Here is a 26,435-nt window from a genome sequence, read left to right as displayed (position 1 = left end):
CTTCTTCTTCTTCTTCTTCTTCTTCGTTCTTCTCTGAAACCCCTTGAACCAGGCCATGATCATAATACGCATTGGTCTCTGGACCACTGTCTTCCCCACTTCACTTCTACTAGTATATCCATTTAAGTCCCAGCTTAAATTATTCAGCTACTTTTTAAATCCAAACTCCACAACTATCCTACAAAAAGCATGATCATGGGTGTCACACAGCAATACCGCAGTTCATGGGACTACTTCTGTCTTAGTTAATGTTCTATTGCTATGAAGAGACACAATAAGAGCTTCCTATAAAGGAAAATATTTAGTTAGGACTGGCTTCCTTTTTCAGAAGATCAGCCCATAGTAATAATGGTGGGAAGAATGGAGACTGGTAGCACACAGGGAAACATATGGCTGGAGAGGTAGCTGAGAGTTCTACATACGGATTGGTAGGAAAAAGGAAGAGAGAGAGCAACTAGACCTGGCTTGAGCATTTGAAACTTCAAAGCCATCCTCAATGAATCAAAAGGACACATCTTCAACAATACTGCACCTCCTAATAATGCCACTCCCAGATGGCCAGTATTAAAATCTAGGAATCTATGAGGTCTACTCTGATTTAAGCTACTACATTACATTAATTATAAATATTTATTGATATCTGTATATATTCAGATATCATGTGGTTTGTAAGGATATTTATTTAGTTTTTATTTTGAGGTAAAATCTCATGTATGCCAAGTTATCCTTGTAACTGTGTATTACCTAACTTTTCTGTCTCACGTTTCAGATGCTAAGATTGTAGATGGGTGGTGTCACACCCAACCCATGGATTACTTGGTATCTAAAACAGTGCTTTCTTCATGATAGAGAATTATTTTACTAAGTAAGCTCATCATTAGTCTGGATATGTATTCTTTAAGAAAAATAAATAAAATTCAATTGATAACAACTTGACTACTTGAAAATTAAAATTTAGTTTCTCAAAAGGCATCCCACTGGGAAAACAACTTTTAATGGTGAACTTCATGCTGATCAGTAGATGGCCAACTGAGGGAAAAAAATTAACAGCATCTTTGTAGGTTTCTTGTCTCAAAATCTTGTCAGGGTTTTATGTTTACTGAAAAACATGTTAAAAATTACTCATTTTTACATTAATATATATTTAACATATATGTATATCCTTTGCATATCTTTTATGGCTTCCAGTTTTGTGTTCTTATGGAATTCCTGAATATGCATACAAGTGGGTCTCTGTCTTGCACCTCCTCATGGGATATTTTATTTCCTCTGTGTGATTTGTCTAATTCTGATGCGTTATATTTTTTCTTTTCTTAGTATATTTTATCATCATTACTTAGAAACCTGTTTGTTTCTAATAGAGACAGAAAGAGAGTGGATGCAATTAGGAGATGAGTTGGAGAGAAACTGGGAGGAATAAGAGGAGGGGCATCTGTAATGTAACCAGGATATTTTATGTAAGAAAAATCTATTAAATTGAGGGAATGAAAAAAGCTGCAAGTCACAAAAATGAAAGAACAAAAGAAGGAAAGAAAGAAAGAGAGAGAGAAAGGAAGGAAGGAAGAAGTTACAGTAAATTTTGCTTCACTAGAGAAGGAGGGAAAAAATGGAACAATGCCTTATCACTGTATTTTTTATTTTAGGGTTTGATTAGGAATGATTTGAAATAAAAAGTAAATCAGAAAGTATTATTTCATTAAATTTATATTAGTGAGTTGACTGCAATCTCCTCTGAAAGAAAAAAAAATCTGTTTTCTATATAGATAAGAAACTCTGGTGGGCAGACCAAAACTTAGCTCAACTGGGAACTTGTAACAAAAGAGATGGAAGAAATCCCAGCATTCTGCGAAATAAGACTTCAGGAGTTGTTCACATGAAAGTGTATGACAAAGATTCACAACAAGGTATGTCCCTGTGCAATGAACTTACAACACTGTTTAAGTAAAGTACTTTCTTTCACACAGCTTTCTCAATTAAACAATTAATTGGCTGTTTCTATTCTAACTTTTAGTTACAGAGGTTGGGCAGGAATGAACTATACTATATCCTGAAGAAAATACTGAAGAAAAAAATGTTTTTCACATAAGATGCATCGTTAATTTTAAGGCATTGGCAAACCATAGTAGTTCTCAATTGATCTACTCAATTACGAACCCAACAGCAGTGGCAGCTGCACTGTGGACCTGGCTACCTGCCCCAATGTTCTGGGTTTCTGAATGAATTACAGATACACAGTCTTTATATTTTGATCGGCCTTGAGCAGTTTAATGGTTGGTCCACTTCCTAATCTCCATGTAGCTAATCCACCCTCCAACATTCCCAAGTCATTACTTACTAAAAGTCTACATTCCATCTTAGCTGCCCTTGACCCAGTTGGGCAGCCCTTTTGGGGCCACTCTTCCCTGGCACTTATGACGACTATGCTCTCTGTTCCTTCTCAGGTGGGGTGTCCTTGGTTCTCCTTCTCCCTCTTCATTCTTTTTGGTCTCTTGCCTGGGAATTCTAAAAATCCTACCTCTGTCTCCCTGCCCAGCTATTAGCCCCTGACAACTTTATTTACCAATAAAAACCAATTGGTGGTAGAGTTAACCTCAGTATCTTATGTGTGGACATGGCAATTCTCATGCAATTTTGGGGACCCACATTAACATTAACAAGCAGCATTAGGCCAAACCCACAACAAGAAGACTGGTGATAATATTCTCAATTTTTCACTTAATTGATATTGTATCTGTTACATTGAGTAAAAATTATAGATATAAGAAAAACATTGAATGAAAATGTATATATTATATAACTAGCCCAGACATCTTCACATAAACTCAGTTGTTGTAAGAATTGCATATCCTAAAGCACAGTATTGTTTGGCTCTGAACATTTGCAGTTTTGTTTACTCGTGCAAATGGTGGGCTGTGAAATGAACTGGAATTCGTTGATGGCTTATTATAGGTGCACTTGTCACAGTGCACAGATATCATTCTGATTAGAGGTCCAGGCAGTGCAGTTGTGTACATGCTAGACCTTTTTTAAGTCTTTGCTACAGGATCTATGACATTAGTATAATGCTCTTCTGAAAATGAACCTCCATATAAGCATACTGCTTCCTAAAACTTTCACCAGCTACTTCCTTCTCCATTATTTCTTTTATTCATTTTCCCCATATACATACTATTTCTTAAATCAGTTTCCATATATTATTACCTTATTTTAGTTTCTGCCAGAGAAATCCTTATCACCAGATACTTTTCTTCTCAAAGAAAATTTCAAAACTGTATTTGGACATTAAGAAAAAAATGTTTAATCTGCATCATTTGGGATATTTAGTCCAAACAAGAGAACTATAGGCTGAAGAGAAGGAGCCAAGGTGCCATTTCAGAAGAACAGAACAGCATTCATACGGTCAAGGTTTGCTGGTGACATTCTTTGCTGCCACCTACCCAGCAGTAGACACAATGCAATGGTACCTGCAATGCCTTTCAAAGACTGAAATTTTTGTCTAGACTCCTTCTTGGGTTTGAAGGAAAATATATCTTTTCTTGGAACAAAAAATATTATCTAAAAATCTAATGTAAGATGATTAAGATTCTTTTATTGTTGAGATGATATCAATTCACAGATGACTCTTGTGCTTAAATCTACATTCCTTCCACAGTACTTTATTTTTCTTTGAATATTTTCTTTCTCATTCCTAGTTTCTATTGTCACCTTTCATTTTTCCTCTTCCCACTGTATGCAATAATCAATATTTTTTCACTAGTGGTTAAACAACATTTTCTAAATCTAAAAAGTTTCAAGGGTAACTCAATGGTGGAATATTTGCTTAGCATCTATGAGGTCTTGAATTTACTCTCCAGCACAGAAAAAGATATAATAAAGAAAGAAAGAAATAGGTATTTATGTGTATTCAAGTCATGTAAATTATACTATACAATGTGTAATTACTGATAGTAAATAAGATGTTGTAAGGCATTTTCATGTCTATTTAATATAAATTTATTAAATACAAACTATAAAATTTACAATACCACTATAAATTTCATTGCATAATATGCAAATGAACATATTTCAAAGATGTATTGAAACATAGCCTTAGAAAGAACAGGACTCATAGAAATAGAGGGAGAGGAAGAAGCAATTCCAAACAAGGTTCTTAGAGGTAAGATCAAATTGGCCTTTCAAGACATTAGCAATACACACTTCTTGTAAAACTGCCTATCAATTTTGTAGATAGTGGTCTGATTGGGGTGGGGTGAGTCTTGATGCTACTCTTGTTAGCTACACTTCTATTACCTAGAAGAATTTACCCTATAGGTGGTACCGGGTAATATATGCACTACAAAAGTCTCCAATGAGAACTTAAACACTTAGATCCAGTGGTAGCCCACAACTACACTGTTCTTGCTGGAAAATGCTAATAAAACCATCTGTTTGAAAGACAATGTCATTAACAGAGTCACTGTCAGTGGTGTGAAAGCTTCATTAGAGTGAAATATGAGCAATGTAGGGCTCTTTAAGGTGTCAACATTATTACCTCCTTGGATTTCAAACTACAATTAACTGCCTCATTTGTCATTTTTGACACAGATCACTGGAGAGCTGAGATTTTTTAGTCAAATGGACTTTGCAGCTCCACTTGTCATTTGGGGTACGAGTTGTGAACATCAATCTCACCACAGAACATTAATCCAAACTACTACTTTTAACTCGATAATCACTACAAAAATAACTACTTTAAAGTTATGACAATCACTCCCTATTTGCATCCTTATATACTGAAAGAAAATACTTTAAGTATGACTATTTTCATTATTATTTTCTATATTTTCTCTCCACTATCAACAAATAAGTACAAGCTCTATTGCCTGCATTGTAGTTGCACAACACTATATTGGTCACTGTTCCATCCTCTAATTTTCCCATACTTCTGTTAATATGAATGTGATTTCTCATATTCTCTTTTGTGTGTTCTTTCTCTTCCTTGATCTATTTTTCTTATCTTTTTATCTTCCTCAGCTTTAAGTGCTGTTTCCTTGAACTTTATGTTGAAATGCCACTGTCTATATCTTTGTAGGCTTCAGTCTTTCTAGCTGAAAAAAAAAACTCATGTAAAGCACATGTATAAAAAATAACATTAACATAACATGTATCGACATGCTTTTCATAAAATGAAGCATGTGCATAATCAATTTAGAATTCCAACACATGCATGTTAATGTAGTTGTATTTTTTATGAAAACCTCATATATCTGAACTCTCATGTTAAGTCACCTTGAGAACATGGGGTATGAATCATTTCCCTTCTCTAGCTCACATGAGAGATACATGGAATTGCTTTAAAACTTCAAGGTACTTCTAATGGATTCAATATTGCTGAGCTATGGGGAAAGAAATGGGCTGAGAATGTGCTCAATCTCCTGATAGGCAATCTACCAAACTGAAATATTTCACACTTCAAAAATGACAAGGATAGTGACACATTCTTTTGAACAATTAAATTCTGTTCAACTTTCTTGCATTCAGAAGATGAGAAATAATGAAGTGGGTTGGCATTTGGAATCTCCCGTAGAGTCCTACTGACACCTGTCTCAGCATGCTTTGAGAGGATCATTGGATTTACTGAACCTTAGAGCAGAGCTCAAGTCCATTAAATAGCATTGCACATTGTCCTAGATCAATAAAAATGTTGTAGAAATGTTCTATTTAACAAACTTACAGGGCAGAATGTAAATTACTTAATGTTATACTATGGATTTAATTAGCCCATTGGGCTTAATGAACTCAGTGGAAGATGTGTATAGGATGCAACCTGGAATTACCTGACTATTATTTGACATCTTGACATCGTCACCATATACGAATGAGCAATGAGGAAAATTAATATGCCAATAAATTATATCGTTCCTTTGGGTGCATTTCAAGTATATTTTGGGAGAATTATGCTCATAAGAATACAGAAAATAATTTCTTTGTCTTTAAAAATAAATTTAAAACATATATGCATGCATATATCCTTTACCTATAGAGGTGAAGCTACATTTGAGTCAGAAAGGAAACATTGTTCTTTCTCTGTTATCTTACAACATTTTAAGGTCCCTAACAGCAGGTCATGATGGCATATGCCTTGAAAACCAGTATTTGAGAAGCTAAGGTAAGACATTCATGGATTCTCGTCAAGCTGAATATTATCTAGTCATTATCAGACATGTCTCAGCAAACCAAACACAAGTCAGAAATTAAAGTGTTAATGACAGTTTTTATGAAAAATCCAATTTCTTTTTGCCTTTCGATATGATCTTGAAAGACAGTTTATTGTTTTGAAGGGCACAAAATCTCCCACTTTAACTTATTTGGAAGACTGAACTGTCATATTCAACACACATCAACTATGTTTAGAAACAAATGACATAAGTATTTGTTCTAATGATTGATACTTAATAAATCTATGTTCTTCATTAATTTCTTTTTTTAATATTTGTTCTGTTTTCTCTCTCTACAGGTAGCAATTCTTGCCAAGTAAACAATGGTGGGTGTTCTCAGCTTTGTTTACCAACATCTGAAACAACCAGGACTTGCATGTGTACAGTGGGATATTATCTCCAGAAGAACCGCATGTCATGTCAAGGTACACACTCACAAGAATTTGACTGTGCTATGCTTTTTGAACCATTAATAAGTTCCACACAGATTTTAGTCAAGCACTGTCAGATACCAACTGGACAATCACAAATGTATCTATCTTCTTATTAGGGCATTGGTTACAGTGGTACCTCATTAAAGACTGAACAGAGTCTATCTCTTACAATAATTTAGAGCAAGTGTGAGCCTAAATTTTAGTTTGCCATGTGTTTTCTTCTGTGTTCCTTCTATCAGTAGTCTCTGTATGTCTGGTTTGTGTGTGGGTGCATGTCTTTTTGTGTCTGTCCATCTGTCCATCTGTCCATCTGTTGTTCTGTCCATCCATCTGTTGCTCTGTCCATCTGTCTGTCTGTCCCTAACATTGGGTTTTGTTCTGTGTTTATTGAAGAGTACAGAAAACATGGCACAGGAAAGGAATGAGGGGTATTTTTGTTTTGTTTTGTTTCACAGAATCTATTAAGAGTTTCAGAGGGAAGAAGTTGCCTTGTTTATACCAATTGACCCCAAAAGAGCAGTCAAAGCACACACAAATGTTTACAGTCTATATTTACTTGCTGCCCTTAACATTTAATTGTGACAAATAATTGTTTTCTTTAAGTTTCCTTTAAAGCTTCAAACTTGTTTAGCTGCTGCTTTTAGCAAATGATTGCAACAACAGAAACAACAAGAACAAGAACATACACACATGCACACACACACACACACACACACACACACACACAAACACACACGTTATTCTGGATGAGGCATGTGGTAGAGATCAACTTCAGAATAAAACTTATCATTTAGTTTATGTTGCAAATGCTGGTTATCTGGGAAGCACAAGGAAAAATACGTTTGGTTACTTTTTTTTCTTAAAAGCAGGAAAAACTAATAAGTAAAAATGCTGAATTCACATTAAGGAAACATAGTTCAATGATATGAAGGCTTTTATTGACTTGGTTACAAGTACTTTCAGAAAAATCAATTCCAGGGAATAGTATGGCATTTAGATGCACATACTGACATTTAATGTTTTAGAAATATTTGAAATATCACTACATTTTTAAAAGACTTTCTAATTTTTATTCCCTTTCTTCCTTCCTTCCTTCTTTCCTCCTTTCTTCCTTCATTTCTTCCTCCCTTTCTTTCTTTTTTCTTTTCCTTCTTCCTCTCTCTCTTTCTTTCTTCCTTTCTTTTTTTCTTTCTTTCTCTCTCTCTTTCTTTCTTTCTTTGTTACTTTCTTCCTTTCTTTCTTCTCTTATTGGGATGATTAATGGTACAGCCTTGGTATAGAGAACCAAAGACATAGTGTAGGAGTGAATGTTCTCCATGTGGATCCAGGGAATTGAACTCAGTCAGATCTTCAGTCGTAGTAGCAAGTGCCTTTACTTACTGAGTTGTCTTGCCAGCCTAAGTGTTTGTAAATTTAAAAATTAATTTTGGCAATTAAAAAAAATAAAACTCTCAAGCAACTGACTGGTTTCTATATTCGACTCAAATTTCTTAATATTGAAGTAAGCAACCATGGTTGTTAGGTGGGATATTTGCACAATTTGAAATCATTTCTGTTCATTTCGTCCAACTATTTAGACAAAATATCACTGATACCTTGAGCTTCAGATTTGCATATTTGAGGGACAAGAGTACTTCCAGGAGAGAGCTATCTACCACCTTAAAGATTCTATGCTCTCTTTTTATTTCATAGTCTATAGATATGTTAGTTTAGAAAAGATTGGGGTTTTAGCTATATTGTCTAGCCAATAATAAGAACTCAGTTTGGAGGTTGGAGAGATGGCTCAGTAGTTAAAAGCACTGGCTGCTCTTCCAGAGATCGAGTTCAATTCCCAGCAACCACATGGTGGCTCATACTATCTATGATGTGGTCTGATGCCCTCTTCAGTCAAGCAAGTGTATATGCAGATAGAGTACTCATACATAAACTAAATAAAATAAAATAAACTGAAAAAGAAAACCCTCAGTTTTATCTTAAAAGATATCCCTATCCTATTTGAGAAATGTAAGAGTCAGAGTTATGACTTATTTCATGAAATAATATATGTGACTGGTCATTATTCTATATCAGTTTCTATTGAAAGGATCTTGGGGCCATTGTAACTTACTTTCATCCTTGTAAATTGATGAAGTGGATCCCTCTCACCTAATTTTCTAATCATAAAACTGAGGCACAAGGTCATTAGCTAAGATCAAGTTTTGTGATTTAGCAGTAATAGGCACATTTAAAGATAGACACTTTTATTTTGATAATATCTGTGTGTGCGTGTACTGTGTATTTTCCAATATATTAGCAAACTGTACCAGTGTTAGTATATGAACTTCTGGTAGTAAGATTATATCTATGTGCTTATTTTTACAATGACACCTTTATATGTTCATATATTTTTATGATGTTCTAAAATGTATTAAGGGTAAAACTTAATACCTTATTACTTGAATCTAAAGGCATTAATAAGTAGACTGTGTTCCCTTAAAACTCTGAATGTCAACTCTAACAGTAATAATGATGTAGTTATGTAAATAAAAGCCATTACTTTCAGTAGTAAGTACATACTTAACATTTTCCCGTGAGGCCAGACATTCTGGAAATGATCTTCTCATACCAAGGGCATTGCTGACAGAACCTTTCAGCTTCCTCTTGTCTGGCTCCTGAGGTGGGACCTGTGATCTATGAAATGCTTTGTGAGAATGCAGTGTCCAACAGAGTTTCAGGACATTGGCTTACACACCTTTCAGTCCTGGGATCTATACAACTATGTATATGAAACTAAGAAACATTCACAACTATAACTTAATATTCTAGAAATGATGTGAATATAGTGTTATGTGAAGCAACCAGAGACCATCTGACTGCTGTGGGTGGTGCAAATTAACCACAGAGAGTTAAAGATAAACACTGTTGAAGTAAACACTGTTCATTTTAAGTTCTCTTTCCTCCATTTAGGTATAGAATCTTTTCTTATGTACTCTGTTCATGAAGGAATCCGGGGGATCCCTCTTGAGCCACGTGACAAAATGGATGCTCTGATGCCAATATCAGGGGCTGCTTTTGCTGTGGGGATAGACTTCCACGCGGGTAAGCATATGTCATTAGTAATTCATGTACAATGCTCTTTGATACAGAAAACATGATGGCAATATAACATTCAATCTTTACTTGTATAGAAAAGTTGAAAATGAATTAAAGATGAATTTTCAGCCTTATACTAATTGTTCTAATTATATTTTGTGTGCCCCCTAAAAGAAATCAAATAAATCTCTTTTTCTAAAGGGAAATTTTGATTTAAAAGTATATTTTTACACCATGACTGACAATTGATAGTTTTGTTTCTTCAAATAGATAAAAATTATATTTTACTTCTATCTAATTATAACTATAAATATACCCCCCAATAGAACATTCCAATCTACTGAATTCTTGAGGTATACTTATTGAAAACATTTTCATGATAAATAATGAATGGTAAGACATTTTCCATAACTTTTAATGTGGTATGTGGGGGGAAGTAGAGATGCTTTAATTCCATCAGGCTTAGCAAATAATGAAAGAAATCAACCAGAGACCACATGACTGCTGTGGGTGACACAAATTAACCACAAGGAGTTAAAGGTAAACACTGTTGAATGTATTGAAGACAACAAGTTGGGGGCAAATAACTGTTAAAGTCACATGCAGCAGCAATGGTAATGTGTCTTGGTCATCTGTTTACTATTTACATTTCTTATTCTACACTTAAGATTTTAATGTTATAAGAATAAATTTGTTTTCCTTTCAACTATGTTACGTATTTCCTGAGTTCATGGTTTAATGTTGAAATACTAAGACAAACTACTAGTATTTCTGTAATTTAAACTTATCTAATATTTAAAAGCCAATAGTTCTTTGATTTATAAAGAATTCTTAAAATATCAAAAATAATCTTTAGCATGGAAAGATGGTTCAATGGTTAAGAGTATCTGTTGCTCTTACCGATTATCCAGGTTCCGTTCCAGCAACCACATGGTAGCTCACAACTCTTCCTAAGTCTAGGTCTCTGCAACCTGACATCCTCCCTGACTTCACACGAAGCAGCCTCATGTACATGCAGTCTGGACAAAACACTTACATATATGTGTGTATATATATATATATATATATATATATATATATATATATATATATATATATAAATTAAAGATGGTAAATCTTAAAAACAATTTAACCTCTGTTTATTAGCACATAGGTTTCTAGTGGGAATATTTTCTCCTTTGCTGTAATAAATTTCTTCTTTTTAAATTTTTGAGAATCTTAAGAAAATGTTAAAAGATAACTTCTCTTTCCTTTACTTTTGTTTCTTTCCTTATCATTATTATTATTATTATTGTTACTACTACTACTACTACTACTACTACTACTACTACTACTACTACTACTTTGGGTTTTGTTTTGATTTTTTTTTCTAGTCAGGACAAGGCTGGCTTCAAATTCACAGAAATCTGCCTGATTGAGTGCAGAGAGTAAAAACATTTGTCTTTCCACCCAAGACAAAGCCAAATAAAAGTTATAGACTAAATGTTTGGCATCACATGGACAGTAATGTCCTATGTTTAAAAAAAATATTTTCCTCATTTAAGTAAGTCATGTGTGTGTGCCTGAATGTATGTGTATGCATGCATGCATGAAATATCCAAGGAAGCAGAAAGAGAACTTTAGGACTGTGGGAACTGCATTTACATGTAAACGTAAGATGCTGGACTTTAGTGCTAGAAACTGAATCCAGGTCCTCTACAACAGAGGTAAGTGCTGTTAACAACTGAGCCATTCTTACAGCTCAAAAACATTCACATATTTTAGAAATACTTTTTGCAAAAGGGAACTCTACAAAGAAATATTTTAAGTAATATAGTAATGCTGCCAAAATCATATTACAATTTTTGACCCACCATTGATGAAACAACTTTATTTTATGTAAGATTTATTACCTTATATTATATAATATACCTATATTTTTGTATATATGAAATAGTTTTTTTCCAATTTCCTTATATAATTCATTGAATGAAAAACTAAAAATGTTCTAACATATACACATAAAAATTTTAATTTAGTACAAGGTCTCCTGTTAGCTAATATTTCACACTTGATTGTTTGGAAGACTAATTAATGAATTTGAAATTACATGACAAATTTCCATGAAACAGAAATATTAAAAGTAAGTATGTATTAATATTCTGATTCAGTCAATAACAAAATTTTTAAGAGTAAATTAATTATATGTAGCATTTAAATTAACTCTGCAGTTTTATGGCCCTGAAAAAGTTAAATTTAAAGATAAAGTATACTTTTCTTCATGGTCAATAATCATCTACTTGTTTTAATATTCCTCAGTTCTTCATATAATGTTCATAATCATCATCAGGAGAAATAACTACTTTCAAATAAAATTCTGTGTTCTCTCTATTGAGTCAACTAGATATTTAAAAAATACTTGTTATTTGTTTTTGGAAAGTTTCATACATTTTTACAATGTGTTTTGAAAGAATATATCCACCATTACCTTCCTTCAACTCCTTCTAGTATCACCATTTCCATCATCATCCCAAATTCATATCCTTCATTTTTTATCTTATTAATGCTACACATATGTTCCTAAGTATGCAAACATACATTGTTACATGGGAACTTGCAAGCTTCCAGATTCATCAAAATGAACTCACCTTTCTTCAGAAAACAACAACTTCTAATGGCTCCTCAGCAAAAGTTAGAACTTCGGAGGACCCTTCTCACTTTGTGATTGAATTTCGAATGGTTTGATCTAGTACACTTTAATGGCTGGTGATGTTGGTTGATAAGAGAAATAACCATGCCATCCAGAACTCTGCATTTCACAGCTGTACTGCTCAAGTCTCAGTTCTCGCATTCTCTCCAACTACTCTTCTTGGTTCCTTGGACCTTTCCAGCAAGGAAGTGAGTTTAGATGATCCATGTACAACTGAGCATTTGTGGGTACAAATACCTTATATAAACTTCTACATTAACCTCTACCCATTTCAAGAAGAAGCTGAACGTCTAGAGTTCTAAAAAAAAGATATTTCACAAAAACATTTCTTCTAAAAAATAAAACAATTGTTTATGCTGATCACATTAAGTACAGTGTTCAGGAATCAATTATTATCTCTGCTTTCAGCAGGAGGTATAAATGCAACTCTTGTTTTGAATCCAGAGGGTAGAGAATACAGAGATCAGTTAATGTCAAAAGTAGCCCTAGTCTATCACTGGAGAACTCAGATTCCAGTGCCTATCTGAATTGCTTATGAGCAATTTGGTTTCAGGCAAAGTATCTATCTGTGAATTTGTCTATGTCTATTTATCTACCTACCTAGTTAATTATCTGTCTATCTATCTGTCTATCTATCTATCTATCTATCTATCTATCTATCTATCTATCTATCTATCTATGTCTCAATTCCTCTATTTCTGAGATATGAAGAAACATTTAGAGGATATATATAAACATTTGTCACAATACATGATAGTCATATTTTATCATTGCATCAAATAACATGCAAGTTATCGCATATAAAGGGAATAGCAAGGTACTTGTTCTCTTTCTGATTCTATGTTTCTAATCACTTCTTTGAATAGAACAGTAGATATTTGCTATTTCAGATGATTTTTCTAGTGGAGGTAAATATTACTACCCACTTCATTATCAATCTGTGGAGTAGATGTTTAACCATTAGGAGCACTGCCATCTGTGCACAATTCTGAAATGGCAGTCTATAAGACTGGGTTAGCCAAATACAAGAAACATTAATAAGGTAATGTTGTGGGTGAGAGGGTCATGGTCCCAAACATCTTCATGTGACTTTTGTGCTCCCAGGTACTCTTCAGTCTCCTTTATTTTCACTGTCTTTGGAAGATATATTAGAAAGAGTCTCAGTGCTAGAGCTATAGTAGACAAATACATTATTTGTCTATAATCAAAGACAATATGCAAGCCTCATAACTTTGTAGAGGGAGTTTGCTTCAGAACAGAAGAAATAGAAATAAGTGGATTATTCCATATACAGCAAGAAAAGAAAATAATGTTTGGTTTGTCTGTCTCTGCTTACATTTTCTCACAGCAATGTTTATATGTTTCACAGTTACAACATTTTTTCCAGTGTTTCCCCTGCAGATAGTATATTTTGTTATCCATTATTGGTTCATCTCAATAATTAAATAAACCTTTCCTCTAATAACCAATTCCCTTCTTCTTCTTCTTCTTCTTCTTCTTCTTCTTCTTCTTCTTCTTCTTCTTCTTCTTCTTCTTCTTCTTCTTCTTCTTCTTCTTCTTCTTCTTCTTCTTCTCCATTTTTACAGACAATAGATACTCAAAATCCCAAGCTCAGATACTGAGTGTCATCCATAGTCCTGCCCCAATTGTTCTGTATTGGAGTTCTAGAATGGTACTATCAGTAAAAATTACTTCATGTTAATAAGTTAATGAAATTTCTATGTGAATTGTGAAAACCTTTAGGTATCATGTACAATAAAAGGATTGTAACACACATCAGGACTTTGTAAGTTTAATTTCCTGTACCAGTACTAATCAGTTGGGACACAATTTAGTCAATCTAATGAATATTGTCTTGATTTTCTTCTTTTCTAAGGTGAAGTACCAAGAATTTTTACCATTGTAAAGTTAATATAAATAAAAAACTCAGATAAATGATACAATTTTTCAAGTAAAACAGGAAAATGATGGTTACCACTTTGTCTTCCCACAGGAATCCCATCACTGATAGAGGGAAAAGACTTGTATGTTTAGTAGTTAGAGAAGTTTGTGAGCATTGTTACATTACCATAATTTACAGGGATATATTTTAGAAACCTGTACCTTTCATAAGGATTAATGGATTTGATTTGTACTGGCTTTAGTCCTAAAAAATTAAAGCATTTTTCAATGAAAGGTCTGTTTTCCATCAGATGAAGCTCTTCAGGAGACTAGCCAGTGAAAAAAGAAGACCCTGTGGCTAGATTTAAAATGTTCAAAGGAGATTTTTATCTCTTCACTGGAAACGTCCCATTCCAGAGGGGGGAAAATGAGCTTTGAAAATCTTTGCCTGCTGGGTGGTGTTCCTCCCGATGAATGAACATGGCATTTGATGCTTTAAAAGATATATTTTTGTCAGGAGAAAAGACTTCAAAACAAAATCCATCCCTCCACCCATTTTGTGATTCTTCAGAAAGGTGTGCTCTATTTAGCCTTCTAACCCTTTGGGAATATTTACAAAGCTTTATAGTAATAAACAATAGAATTCTGCTTATAGAATGATGGATTATCTATAATTTCCAAGCCTGTACTCTTCCTAATAATCTTTTTTTACTCTAATATCTGCCATCCTATTCAATTCAACAAATATTGATTACTATCTACTAGTTATACAACTTCACAGCTGCTTTACTTTAACCACAGAGTGAGGACCATTGATATGGGTGTCCTTTTCTGGCACTCATTGTGAGAAGTAGTTTAGTGCCTTTTTGTTAAGTCATATGCTGGACTTCTGTGCTGGTGTGAAACACTAGCTCCTTACCCTTGGCTGATTCAGGAAATGGACAAATGTGTCAGTTGGGTGAGAGGAGCTTCTAGTGAGTGATGACTTTATAGGACATTGTGACTTTTGACCAAATTTTTATGAGAGCATTTAACATCTGTTTAAAAAAAAACTAAAGGAGAATACTTGAGGAAATACCTAAACATTTATACTGTGAATGTTTCCTACTTACACAAAAAGTTTTTTTAGTCTTCCCCCACTTACACTCTGTACTTCTTTGTAGTGCTGCAGGTAGCAAAAATGATGCATGACAGACAGGTCAGTACCTGCACAGGAGGAGTTGAGTGTCATCTTCCTAACTGTATCCCTTATGCCATCTTATATTTATAATTGTTGAAACAAAATTTGGACAATTGCAAGTATTACTCAATGATATCACACCCTATTTCTGTAAATCTGTGCCAGTTGAAGATCACATATCAATTTGATTTATGAAATGAGGTTTTTTTAAAACACTTTTAGTAAATGAACAGGTAGATACCTTCCAAGGGAGGACCTCTCCTTCCCTCCCTCCTTCCATCTTCCTCCTTCCCCCTCCCTCCTTGTCTATCTTCTTCCATCTCCCCCTCTCTCTATTTGTCTGTCTGTCTGTCTGTCTGTCTATGTTATTGTTTTTTTTATAGAAAGAAGTTTTTCTCATGTCCTTAATAGGCATAGCTTAATAAATATAATACTGTTGCTTAGGACCTTTTTTTTTTTTTTTTCAATTTTAAGAAAACCATTTCTTTGGCTATAATGTAAAGTTTTAGAACAGACTCTACTTGATGTTCTTATGATGTGAAGCAAAACTATTTGTGTTATTATTTTAAACTTACTTCAATTACATTTTTAATACATATGAGCACTTTGCAAATGGTGAAATGCAATAAATCCATCAAGGTATAGAATATTATTACCAGAAAAGAAAATCTCTGTAATTCTATTCAAAAGAAAGTGCCATTAACATCACACAGTCATTGAAAGATAAACAAGTTATTAAAAATATCTCACTGATATTCTGATTATTTCTAAGCCACAAACATTAAAAATTCAGCACTTACAGTTATCAGAATTCTTTCGCTCTTGATAAGCTAAAATTAAATATCAGAAATATACAATGGGGACTTGCTAAAAGCTTTTGACAGCTTAACTGTAATCTCTGATATCTTCTTTATCACAAATGAATATCGATGAACATCACATGAATACTCTTTGGAATTCCAGACTTCTTAAGACACAGCTTTGGCTAGTTCTTGGGAAATCCATGTGACCAGAGTTCTAGCCCTGTCTTTCCAGTAACTTGTTCAAGGTCCTTAAGTAAACATAAAACTTCATTTCCCTTCTTTACCTTCTCATCAAATATGAGCTCTGGCTATCAAAATTCTGGTTATACTAATTCACAGTGAATTATTAGCATGAGGTAGGGATTGCCATGCTTTGGCTGGGTAGTGCTCATCTGCAACAACATTTCCATGTAGAACATCACTATAGACAAGTAACGAAAGACTTTTCAAAGAAAGCTTAGTCTTTTGATCTTGTTTTCTAATACATTGCCATACACAAAATACACTGATGCCATCATTAACTTCTCAGCATCGCTGTCCTGACTACACAAACATGTAAACATGTGAATGGTGCTTGTAAATCTCCTTTAAAAAAAAAAATCTATCAATAGTAATTCAAGCATTATTCTGTGTAACTTCAGTCTTGGGAGAGGGCTTCTTTTCTCCATCCAATTTAAGAAAACCAAGGATATATTAGTCCATTTGTCTTTTTGACATCTTTTAGTTTAAGAAAAAATAAAAGCTATGGTGCAGCTTCTGAGGGTGTTGGCTATTATTTTTAATTAAGTAAAAGGTGTTCTAATTAGAAGAGAAAAAGAGGAAATATTTAATTGATTTTCAGACTATATGCTATGAATCTATCATTAATTTTATTTTGATCTTATTTTTTTCAAAGGGCATGAATTAATAGATGGACCCTTCTGTGAGTTAAAAGTGGAGAAAAACAGCCAAGTAATTCCATGTGTTTGTGTGTGTGCGTGCATGCCCACATGTTGGCATGTGCATGTGCACATGTTCGTGCACATGAGTGCACACATGCATGAGTGTGTGCATGTTTGTGTGTGTGTGTGTGTGTGTGTGTGTGTTTATAATGAGGTCTTAGCTGAAACAGAAAGTCTTAGAAATGGACATGAATATACCACCCATCAGAAATTAGGAAGAAACAATTTTGGAAGTAGACATTAAAATAACACCACCAAATCCAAAAACAATTTTGAACAATTTTTACTACATTGTAAAAATTGTATGTTACGTAATGTATTGGTGTTATTTGACTTGTCAAAGAAATGTTTTAGGGCAGGAGGTATGTTTACTTGAAGATCCCAATCTTAGTAAAAAGAATGAGTTTGGGAAGAGTGGTTGTTGTGTGAAGACTAGGTCAAGTTTAACTTCTGAATTAGAATTTTCTCCTTGAGATTTGCATAAAGATTGTAGGGTGGGATGTTGTTTGGTGTATGCAAGGACCCAAGTTTAATTTTTAGAACCCAGAAACTCAAGGAAAACAGAAAAGAAGTGAAGCACTAAAAGATGAGTGAAATAAGTATACAGAATGTAACACTCAGTGTCACTTTGAATTCAGTCACTGAGAGACAACGGAGGGCACAGATGTTGGAAAAATGGTGACAGTAAAGTTTAGGGATTTCTACCAAATAGGGTAGTAGAGAAATGGCACAGCTACATCAAAGATGTTCTAAAGAGATCATCATTATAATCCCTATAAATAGGTGAGGTAAGTAATACTTGAAGGACCCTGTTGCTTATGTATTAGTCATTGCATAATGTTGACAGCTTAAAAGAAGAAACATTTATTAACGGATCATTCCTGTGGATCAATTTAAAATGACTTTTCTGTTCTCATGGCTATTTTTGTTATCTCCAAACAAGGCTCAATCAGCTAAGAACTGCATGTAGTCTCAACCATGTGGCTTTTTTTTTTTTCCAATTGATTTCCTCACTTGCTATTGAATAGAACACCAGTTTCTTTCTGGTCACCATCTTTGCTCCATACCTCTCTATGGTCACTTCATAACAGGAGACTAGCTAGGATGACGTCTATTGAATACAGGAGAGGAGAGAAATGCCAAAGGAAACCAGGCTTGTATAATTCAGACTCAGATGTTGTTTTCCACATTTGATAGACTCGATGTACTTGAAGCTAGTAATCAGACTCAGATTAACCCCTCTGAAGGGATGCAAAACTAGAATTTTCAGGAGCTAATGATCTCAGGGGCCACACTAAAGACTAAAGATGACTTGTCACAGTATTAGAAGATGTTCTATTCATTATTCCTATGCATAAGGCCTGAAATCTGATGGCTGCTTTATATCTCTAGTGACATTTGTTAGGGTTTGGATCTGGAATGTCCCCAAAGGTTTGTATTTGAACGTTTGGTCCCAAGCATGTGGTACTGTTTTGGAAGGCTATGGAACCTTTGGGCTGTAGCACTTTGCTGGAAGACCTAGTCTACTAGGGGTAAAACTTGAGGGTGAGAGCTCAGTGTTTCCTTTCTGTCTGCTGCCAATGTGTGAGTAAGATGCTCCAGTCTCATGTTACTCTGCTATACAGTGTAGTGACCTCTGCCAGGATGGCCCAAATACCTGAAAATATAATCCAAGGTCATCCTTTCCTCTCTGATTATGGTATGTGTTTTTTCCATAGCAATTAAAAAATAATCCATAGCATGAATAATGTTTCTGTACAACCAAACTTTAGCCTTATTTGCTAAATACCAGGTTGATACAACCTAAAAAAGGAATTCTGTAAATATATTCAAAGAATAGGATTCTGAACATCAGCCATATTAAAAAAAATAAAGTTTGATAAAGTAAAACTTTGAAGATATAATTCAATGTTTAGTGTTGAGAAAGTCAGAATTGAGCAGGCAGTAAGGGACTAGCATTAGGAATCTGACTTAGTAGATTCATGGTAGTTCTGATAATGACATAAGGGAAATTCTATATACCAGAGTACAATTTCCACTATCTGAGGTTAGCATTGGGTGTCCCAGTTGACAAGTTGCACTTTAGCATCTACTTAGTAGATGACATGGAGTCTTTCTAAAATGTACATGGCAGTCTCCCTCAACAAAGCTCTATATCTGCCCAAATACTAGCACTGTGAAGGTTGAAAGGTATGGCCCAGGCCTCAGGAGCATAGATTCCTAGCAATTCTGTTTTACACCCACCATCTTCTTGTCTTTTACTTTAAGTTATTCTTCATACGTTTTACTAATTAGGGTCAAGCCTTTCAAAGTCATATATTTTCTTAATTTGCTTTTGGCAACCACTTCAGAAAAAGCCTTCAATAAAAGCTAGCAACCCCTCTGTCTCCCCATCTTACAGAGTTTGATGAGAATCAGCCAAGAGTCTTCATAGAGTAACTCAGACCATAATTGTAACTCTCCCATGGAAAGCTCTTGAAGAAAAAGGATTTCAAGAAATTACTTTCCCTGTTCTGTCATTGCCTGGGAATATGGAGATGTGTGACTATTGCTAGTATAAGTAATTCTTTCGCTGTCACCAAGGCAGGCTACATGTTGCTGAATAAGCTTTTTTATTTTTTTAATCTCTCCACCTCTTCCACCCCTCTGAGTTAGTTTTAACTGTATTCATATTTAGCTCTACTGATGCCACAAGATCCTTGTTTAGCTTTGTAGACAAAAGAGAATTAACTGCCAAGAACCATGCAATCATCACCAATATTTTATGCCTGCATGGTCAGCAAGAGTTCCCATGAGGGTAGGCTACCTCCCATTGCTCACTGTCGCAAAAGCATTTTCTCATCAAATACTGAATTATTGAAAAAACAAAACTGGTTTCTTTAGTTTAGAAATTGACTTCATTTACTTGTTTATTGTTCATTTTGCTGAAAGATAAATGGAAGGTGTTATTAATTAAGAAGGTGACAATGAATTAAGAAGAATATAAACTACAGTGTGGTTGTCAGAATATAGGAAAGTAGAAGAGATTGCTTATGGTTTATGAATCTCTATCTGTGAGGTATTATAAATAATCAGGATGAAAATAATACCTTGTGCTGTCAAAAGTCTGGATCTTTTCTGCATTTTCACTGTTTACAATCCAGTACCAGAATCAGGGGCAGCACCCTTCAGGCTGTTGGTAAGGAATATCTCTTTTCTTAGTCAATACTCATTACTATGTATGTGAGCAGAATCCGAGTTAAACTGGCTGTGTTCACTAATATGCTCTGCTCATCAGCGAAATACTCAGAGTGAGATACTGGTACTTCTGTTTCTTTGCTTATAAATATGACATTAAGATGATGAGCAAACTGATATATTTATCATAGATATTATTCTAACTAAATTTGAAAAATTAGGTAATAAATACCAAATAAAAGTATATACAATTTTTATTTTGTTTCCTAGGATATCTTACTCTGACCAATGGAGAATAGAAATCCTAAGATTGACTAGTGATTTCTATTCACAGCCATATTTAAAGTGAATTTATTATTATAACTTTCTAGATATACTATTTTAGACATACTATTCTGGTAAAGCAGTTGATGCTTGGAGTTCAGTTGGCTCAAATTTTAATTTAGCGATGCAATAAAAGGATTTGCATAGTCAATTATTTGTAATGCTTAGAGAAGGAAGCCTTATAATTCAAAATAATGATGATTAAATAAAAATGCAGGCACTTATCAACAGAATCATCATTTAAAGTAATTAAAATAATCTGGTGAGGTAAAAATGATAACTTCGACCATCACCTCCTTACAGCAGACTCAGTCTATATTTGAATAAATGTTCATCTAAAATTAGGTAATTAAAGTTATTGGACAATTGAAAACTTATGAAAGAGAAACAAATAAAATGTCTACCAATACGATTATTCTACATTGTCCACAACTATTAACCTTTTAACCCATTAATACTGTGCTGTTTTTCTAATATCATTTTATCTTGTTTCCTTTAAATATTCTGATGACACTTTTCTATGCTTTGATAAATAATTTGCAAATACTTTTTCCAATATAAGTATATTATTCGTGGAGGAATATATGCTGGGCAGTGGTAGTACATACCTTTAAAGCCAATACATGGAAGGCAGAGACAGGCAGATGACTGAGTTTGAAGCCAGCTTTGTCTACAGAGTGAGTTTTAGGACTATGAGGGCTACACAGAGCAATCCTAGCTTGAAAAAATAAACCCTTAAAACAATAACACAACAACAATAAAAACAAGAAATAGAAGAAGAAAACTATATGTTTTATACACTTTAAAAAGACTTTTTATTTTAAAATTCCTTGTGTGTGTGTGTGTGTGTGTGTGTGTGTGTGTGTGTGTGTGTATGTGTGTGTGTCCTGCATGTGCATACAAGTACCAATGGAGTCCAGAAGAGTGTGATGAATCCTCTGGAGCTGGATGCACAGGTAGCAGTGGTCTACACAAGACAGATGCTGGAAACTGAACTCAGGTCCTCTATAAGCTCAGTACATCTTAATGACACTATAGACCCCAATTTGTACAAGTAATATTTCCAACAGTTTTTGTTTTAAGACAGGATTTATCCATGTAGCCCTGTCTGGCGTGGAACTCTCGGAGATTCCCCTACATCTGACTTCCCAGTGCTAGGATTGAAGGCATGGGGATTGAACCCTTGCCCAGTTTTCAAAAAGTTTGATCCTTAGGATTATTTTAAGTTGACTTTTTTACATTTTTTTTTTTGAATCTGAAAAGTTAAAAAGTAGAATTTTCTTTTCTTTAACAGTTTTTTTGTAAGTAATTACATATTGTGGAATTTATTTCTTTAAACTGTTCTACAACCAAATGTACATGTCAGTTGTTCTGAATCTATTCACTGTTGTTCAATTGTCACCAACATTTACATCAAGAACATCTTCACAGAAAACCAATCTGACTTAAGTCATTCAGGCTTTGTGAATTTCTGGTGAAATAAATATGTAGATGTAAGTAACATTTTATTCATCTATTTTTTGAGTTGATGTAAATTAGATTTTGGCATTATTTTTACAACTATGAAGGCAATAGGTATATTTATGTATAGGATGTGATATGGCCTAATCAGTTTTAATATCTCTTGGTCATATACATATGTATATGCTTGGTAGGCCATATAGTAAGGGCATATATAACAATTTCAAAACTTTAAAGAGCTATTTTCTAAAGTAGTTGAATGATTTTGGATTTCTCCTGGGAGATAGAGGAGGTCCCAATATATTTTCTGACCATTGACATAATGGTCTCTTTTGATTGTGAAGATTCTAGCATGTGTTTATATGGATTTGCCGTGTACTTTCCATTACCTGCGTTTGCTGAGCATCTTTTCCTGAGCTTGCTAGCACAGAGAAAAAGAGGAAGGTGGTGGGTTTACTTCATTTCCAATCTTTACTCCTTTTCTCCTCCTGCTCCTCCTCTCCTTCCTTTTCTGACTCCTCCTCCTCCTCCTCACATTCTTATTCTTTTTAGACACATTGTACTGACTTTGAGGCTGCTGATAAGAAGCACCTGGAGATGAAATCTTTGCCTTGCTTTGTCTCTTAGGAGTAAACCAGTGCTTCTTTACTGGCTCTATGATGTTAAGGATTACATTTTGTTTGATTATAAGGGAAAAATACAACCACTGTTTTTAAGTGTTTAAGTGTTTTTAAGTGTCAATGAATATAAGGAAGATCTCTCTTCTTAATTTTTTGAAGAGTAATATTGTGAAGTGGTATTAGTATTATATTTTTTTAAATGTCGTTTGAGATGAGATCTTACTCTATATTCAGGTTGACATCCTCCTGATTCAGTTAATATAGCTATTAATAATACTGCAATATACTTTTTTCTGTAAGATAATGTGAGTAATATATCATACTCCTACTCCAGATTAGTAATTTTGGGTCTTCTTTTATTTTATTTTGATGGGTCAAGCTAAAGATTTGTATAGCTTTGTGATCTGTTGAGTAAGCCATGGTTTTACTGATATTCTCCAGTGTTTTCTTCCATATATTTAAAAACAAATTACTCTAATTTTAAGAATCTGCTTCTTCTATTTATTTTGGAGTTAGTTTGCAAGCTAGAAGTTAAAACTACTTTTATCATACTGTCAAACTATGAACTTTCTCTTAGAAATATTTAAATTTCATTTTATCAGTTTGGGTATAAGTACTAACTTTAATTAATCTAAAGATATTTTCTAGTACTCTTTTTGATTTCCCCTTTAACTCTTCTTTATTAAAAACTGTGTTCCTTAATTTCCTTTATTTGAAAATATATTAGGTCATCAATTGTCCACCTTGTCCTTAAAAATCACATACTAACTGATTACAATCCGAATTTTAAAAAGATTTTATATGCATGATATCTTTGAAGGTAGGAAAGTATAAGTTCAGTAAAGGCATCAGACTTGTGACAGGGTGATAGGGGTGATGGCATAAATGGATGGATTGGTGGTATACTGACAGATGTAGGACAAGACAGCCCCTCTGTTTCAGTCTAAATTGTGAATTTATGTCACTTATCCAGCTGTCAAAACCCAGAAAATGACTAATATCAGTAGTGAACTGGAGTGTAAATTATGCACTGGTTGTGATCTGTCAACCCCAGAGTCATCAGTTTAAACAAGTATACCACTTTAGTGTTGAATATTTGTAGTGTGTGAAGCTTGTGTATGTTAGGCTCTGGAGGACATCTATTTTCTCAGAGTGTGCTGTAACTTAGAGCTTCTAAGAGCCGAAGTCTGTTTTAAAAATGATTTGATATAGTTGTATAACAAAATTATTTACAAATAAATAACATGTAAAGAAGCATCATGGTTTTATTTCCCATCACTCTAGGTAGTGGTGTTCTTCTGTTCAGTGGTTATAGAAACCCTTCCTTTGGGCCTAAACTCTCTGAGAGTTGAAGTGCTAGGGTAGAGGAGGGATACCCAAGGGGGGGCTACCCACCTCAGAGGAGAAGGGGAGGGAGAGAGGGGAAGGATTGTATGTGTGTGTGTTTATGTGTGTGTGGAGGGTGACCAGGGGCTAGGGGCCCCTGGATGAGCAGGATGTAAAGTGAGTAAGTAAAAAAATAAGCAGAGAAGAAGACAAGGGAAGAGGGGAAGGATATTATTTTGTGGGGGGAGGTGGAACCAAGAAAGGGTCAATGAGCAGGATGTAAACTGAATAAGTAAAAAATAAATTAATTAAATTAAAACAAAAACAAAAACGAAACAGACCCAACCCTCCTGTTCAAACTGCTGGAAAGTTTCTAAATGATATTCTCTGCTTTCTTCTAAGTATTGGAAATGTAGGTCTTCTATAGTATCATCGGTTAGCTCTATTTTATTTAGTAATTATTGTTCTAAGACTCTTAGCTTAAGATATCATAATAGCAATATATCAGACAGAAAAACATTTAATTTCATAAAACAGTGAATTTATTCCAATTTAAAATTCTTTTTCTAAATAGGGAATAGTTTTGATTGATCAACTTTGAAGAATCAAAATCTAATTTCCTTAAGAGAGAAATTCTATCTTCTGAAAATAGGATTTATTATTTTCTTGGAGTTAGAATGAGTACTTTGTATGGACTTTAAAAGGGAGATTATATTTCCAAATGTCTTAGAAATAGTGGTAAAAATTTGAGAAACCCTGAATAATGTGATGGCCATCCAAAGGCTTTATGAGCATTAATTTTTCATCAGATTTGAATTTTAAGTTCATTTGTTGCTGTATTTACTTCTAGTCTGTAATGTCTGTGGTGATTTACATGTCAAGTAACATGCAGAAGTGATGACGGTGTAGACAAAATTATGTTTACATTTTTGTCAGAGTTGTGCCTGGGGTTCAGCTTACTAGGTGGGTAGGCTCCTCCCAAAGACACACACATTAGAACTGTTTAAAACTGTATTCACATAAACGGCATACTTGCGTATTTGCATCTAGATTTCGAGAGTCTGTGAAATCAATTGAAAATTCCTGCCATGTTTATGCCATTTTCCTTTTGTGTGAAATAACAGAGTAGCAATAAAACACTTGAGGTATTTTCTTGTCACATTAGCCACTAAGTTACAAGTCTGACATTGGTAGGAGATGTGCCCTTGTGCTGTAGCCTTTTGAATTTGAGTTTCAGCTTGCAATCTGTCCATTAGAAGAATGAGGGCCAGCTGGTGTGCATGCTTTGCTTAATGAACTCACCATATTGTAAAATCATTCACTTACAGAAAGTGCTCTTAAACCATTTTGCCTGTAGAAACATGCTTTGTGAATGGGCTAGTAACAATAATATTGAAATCACTCATACCAAGACAAATTTAACTGCTGAAGCAAAGATATAGTATTTGAACATGTGTGTGTATGCACCCATGTACATTTCCTTACATTTGCTTTCTACCCCCATTTCAATGTATTCACTGTCATTGATCTATGTATCTTTTAAATCGTCAAGCAAATTAACTTTGCTTATTAACACTTTTTTTTTTTTTACCACTGATAACTGGTTATTTTAAAACTACTACTTGGTTAGTACCAGGTACATCACTAAGAAGAATATAGCCACAATTTATTATTATGACATGGATTAATAGCATAGCAATTTAAGAATTTAAAAAGTCCTGGTGATAGTAATGTGTTAACAGCTCGTGCTATCACATCTGGTGTTCCAAATGTAAATGAGCCATGATAATAATTATGTTGTTGAACAGAAAGACTAAATGGGATGGAACAATCAACCTGCCCTAGGTCCTAGAAATTGTGCACTTTGAAAATAGTTTTGCATTTGCAATCACAAATACTCTTAGATACAGGGAAAAAAATGTTGTTGTTTGCAGATTTAAATGCTTTATACAGATCCACAGATACATATTCTCTGAAGTCCTCCACAATTCCAGAATATTAATAGTACATGAGCTGCCTCAGGTCTCTTCAAAGACAATCATGTTTCATTTAACTGGGGACTTACAGGCTTTCAGATTTGACACCACCACAAAAAAAGATCTATTCCCACCTGATTATTTTTTATGAGAGATGTGGGAGAGAACAGCAGACTGACTAGTCTACCAGCTCCTTCTGCTCATGCATGGGTGGGGGCATCGTGTTCCCTCCACTGTGATATTCTGGCTAGGCTGGGCTACAGACTTCACAGGGAAGTGCCATAAAAATCTTTTTTTTTTTATTAGATATTTTCTTTATTTACATGTAAATTTCTCCCTTCCCAGTTTCCCCTC

The 26,435-nt window shown here is 34.2% G+C and overlaps 1 protein-coding gene and 1 pseudogene across 7 annotated transcripts in view; one reads left to right on the top strand and one right to left on the bottom strand.

The window, feature by feature from the left end:
* The window catches only part of LOC116090126, a 1,191,078-nt pseudogene that overhangs the window by 55,844 nt on the left and 1,108,799 nt on the right, over positions 1-26,435 (bottom strand).
* Positions 1-26,435, top strand: part of Lrp1b (LDL receptor related protein 1B) — a 1,939,581-nt gene that overhangs the window by 1,377,040 nt on the left and 536,106 nt on the right. For all 7 annotated transcript variants that reach the window (XM_031370139.1, XM_031370141.1, XM_031370138.1 and 4 more), the window contains 3 exons: positions 1,764-1,904; positions 6,497-6,622; positions 9,578-9,709. In XM_031370139.1, the coding sequence (XP_031225999.1) occupies positions 1,764-1,904; positions 6,497-6,622; positions 9,578-9,709 (399 nt within the window). The remainder of the gene's footprint in view (positions 1-1,763; positions 1,905-6,496; positions 6,623-9,577; positions 9,710-26,435) is intronic.

The sequence above is a fragment of the Mastomys coucha genome, unplaced genomic scaffold (genome assembly GCF_008632895.1).
Source record: "Mastomys coucha isolate ucsf_1 unplaced genomic scaffold, UCSF_Mcou_1 pScaffold15, whole genome shotgun sequence".
Lineage (NCBI taxonomy): Eukaryota > Metazoa > Chordata > Mammalia > Rodentia > Muridae > Mastomys > Mastomys coucha.
The sequence above is the reverse complement of the archived record's forward strand: the minus strand, read 5'-3'. Positions and strand labels throughout refer to the sequence as shown.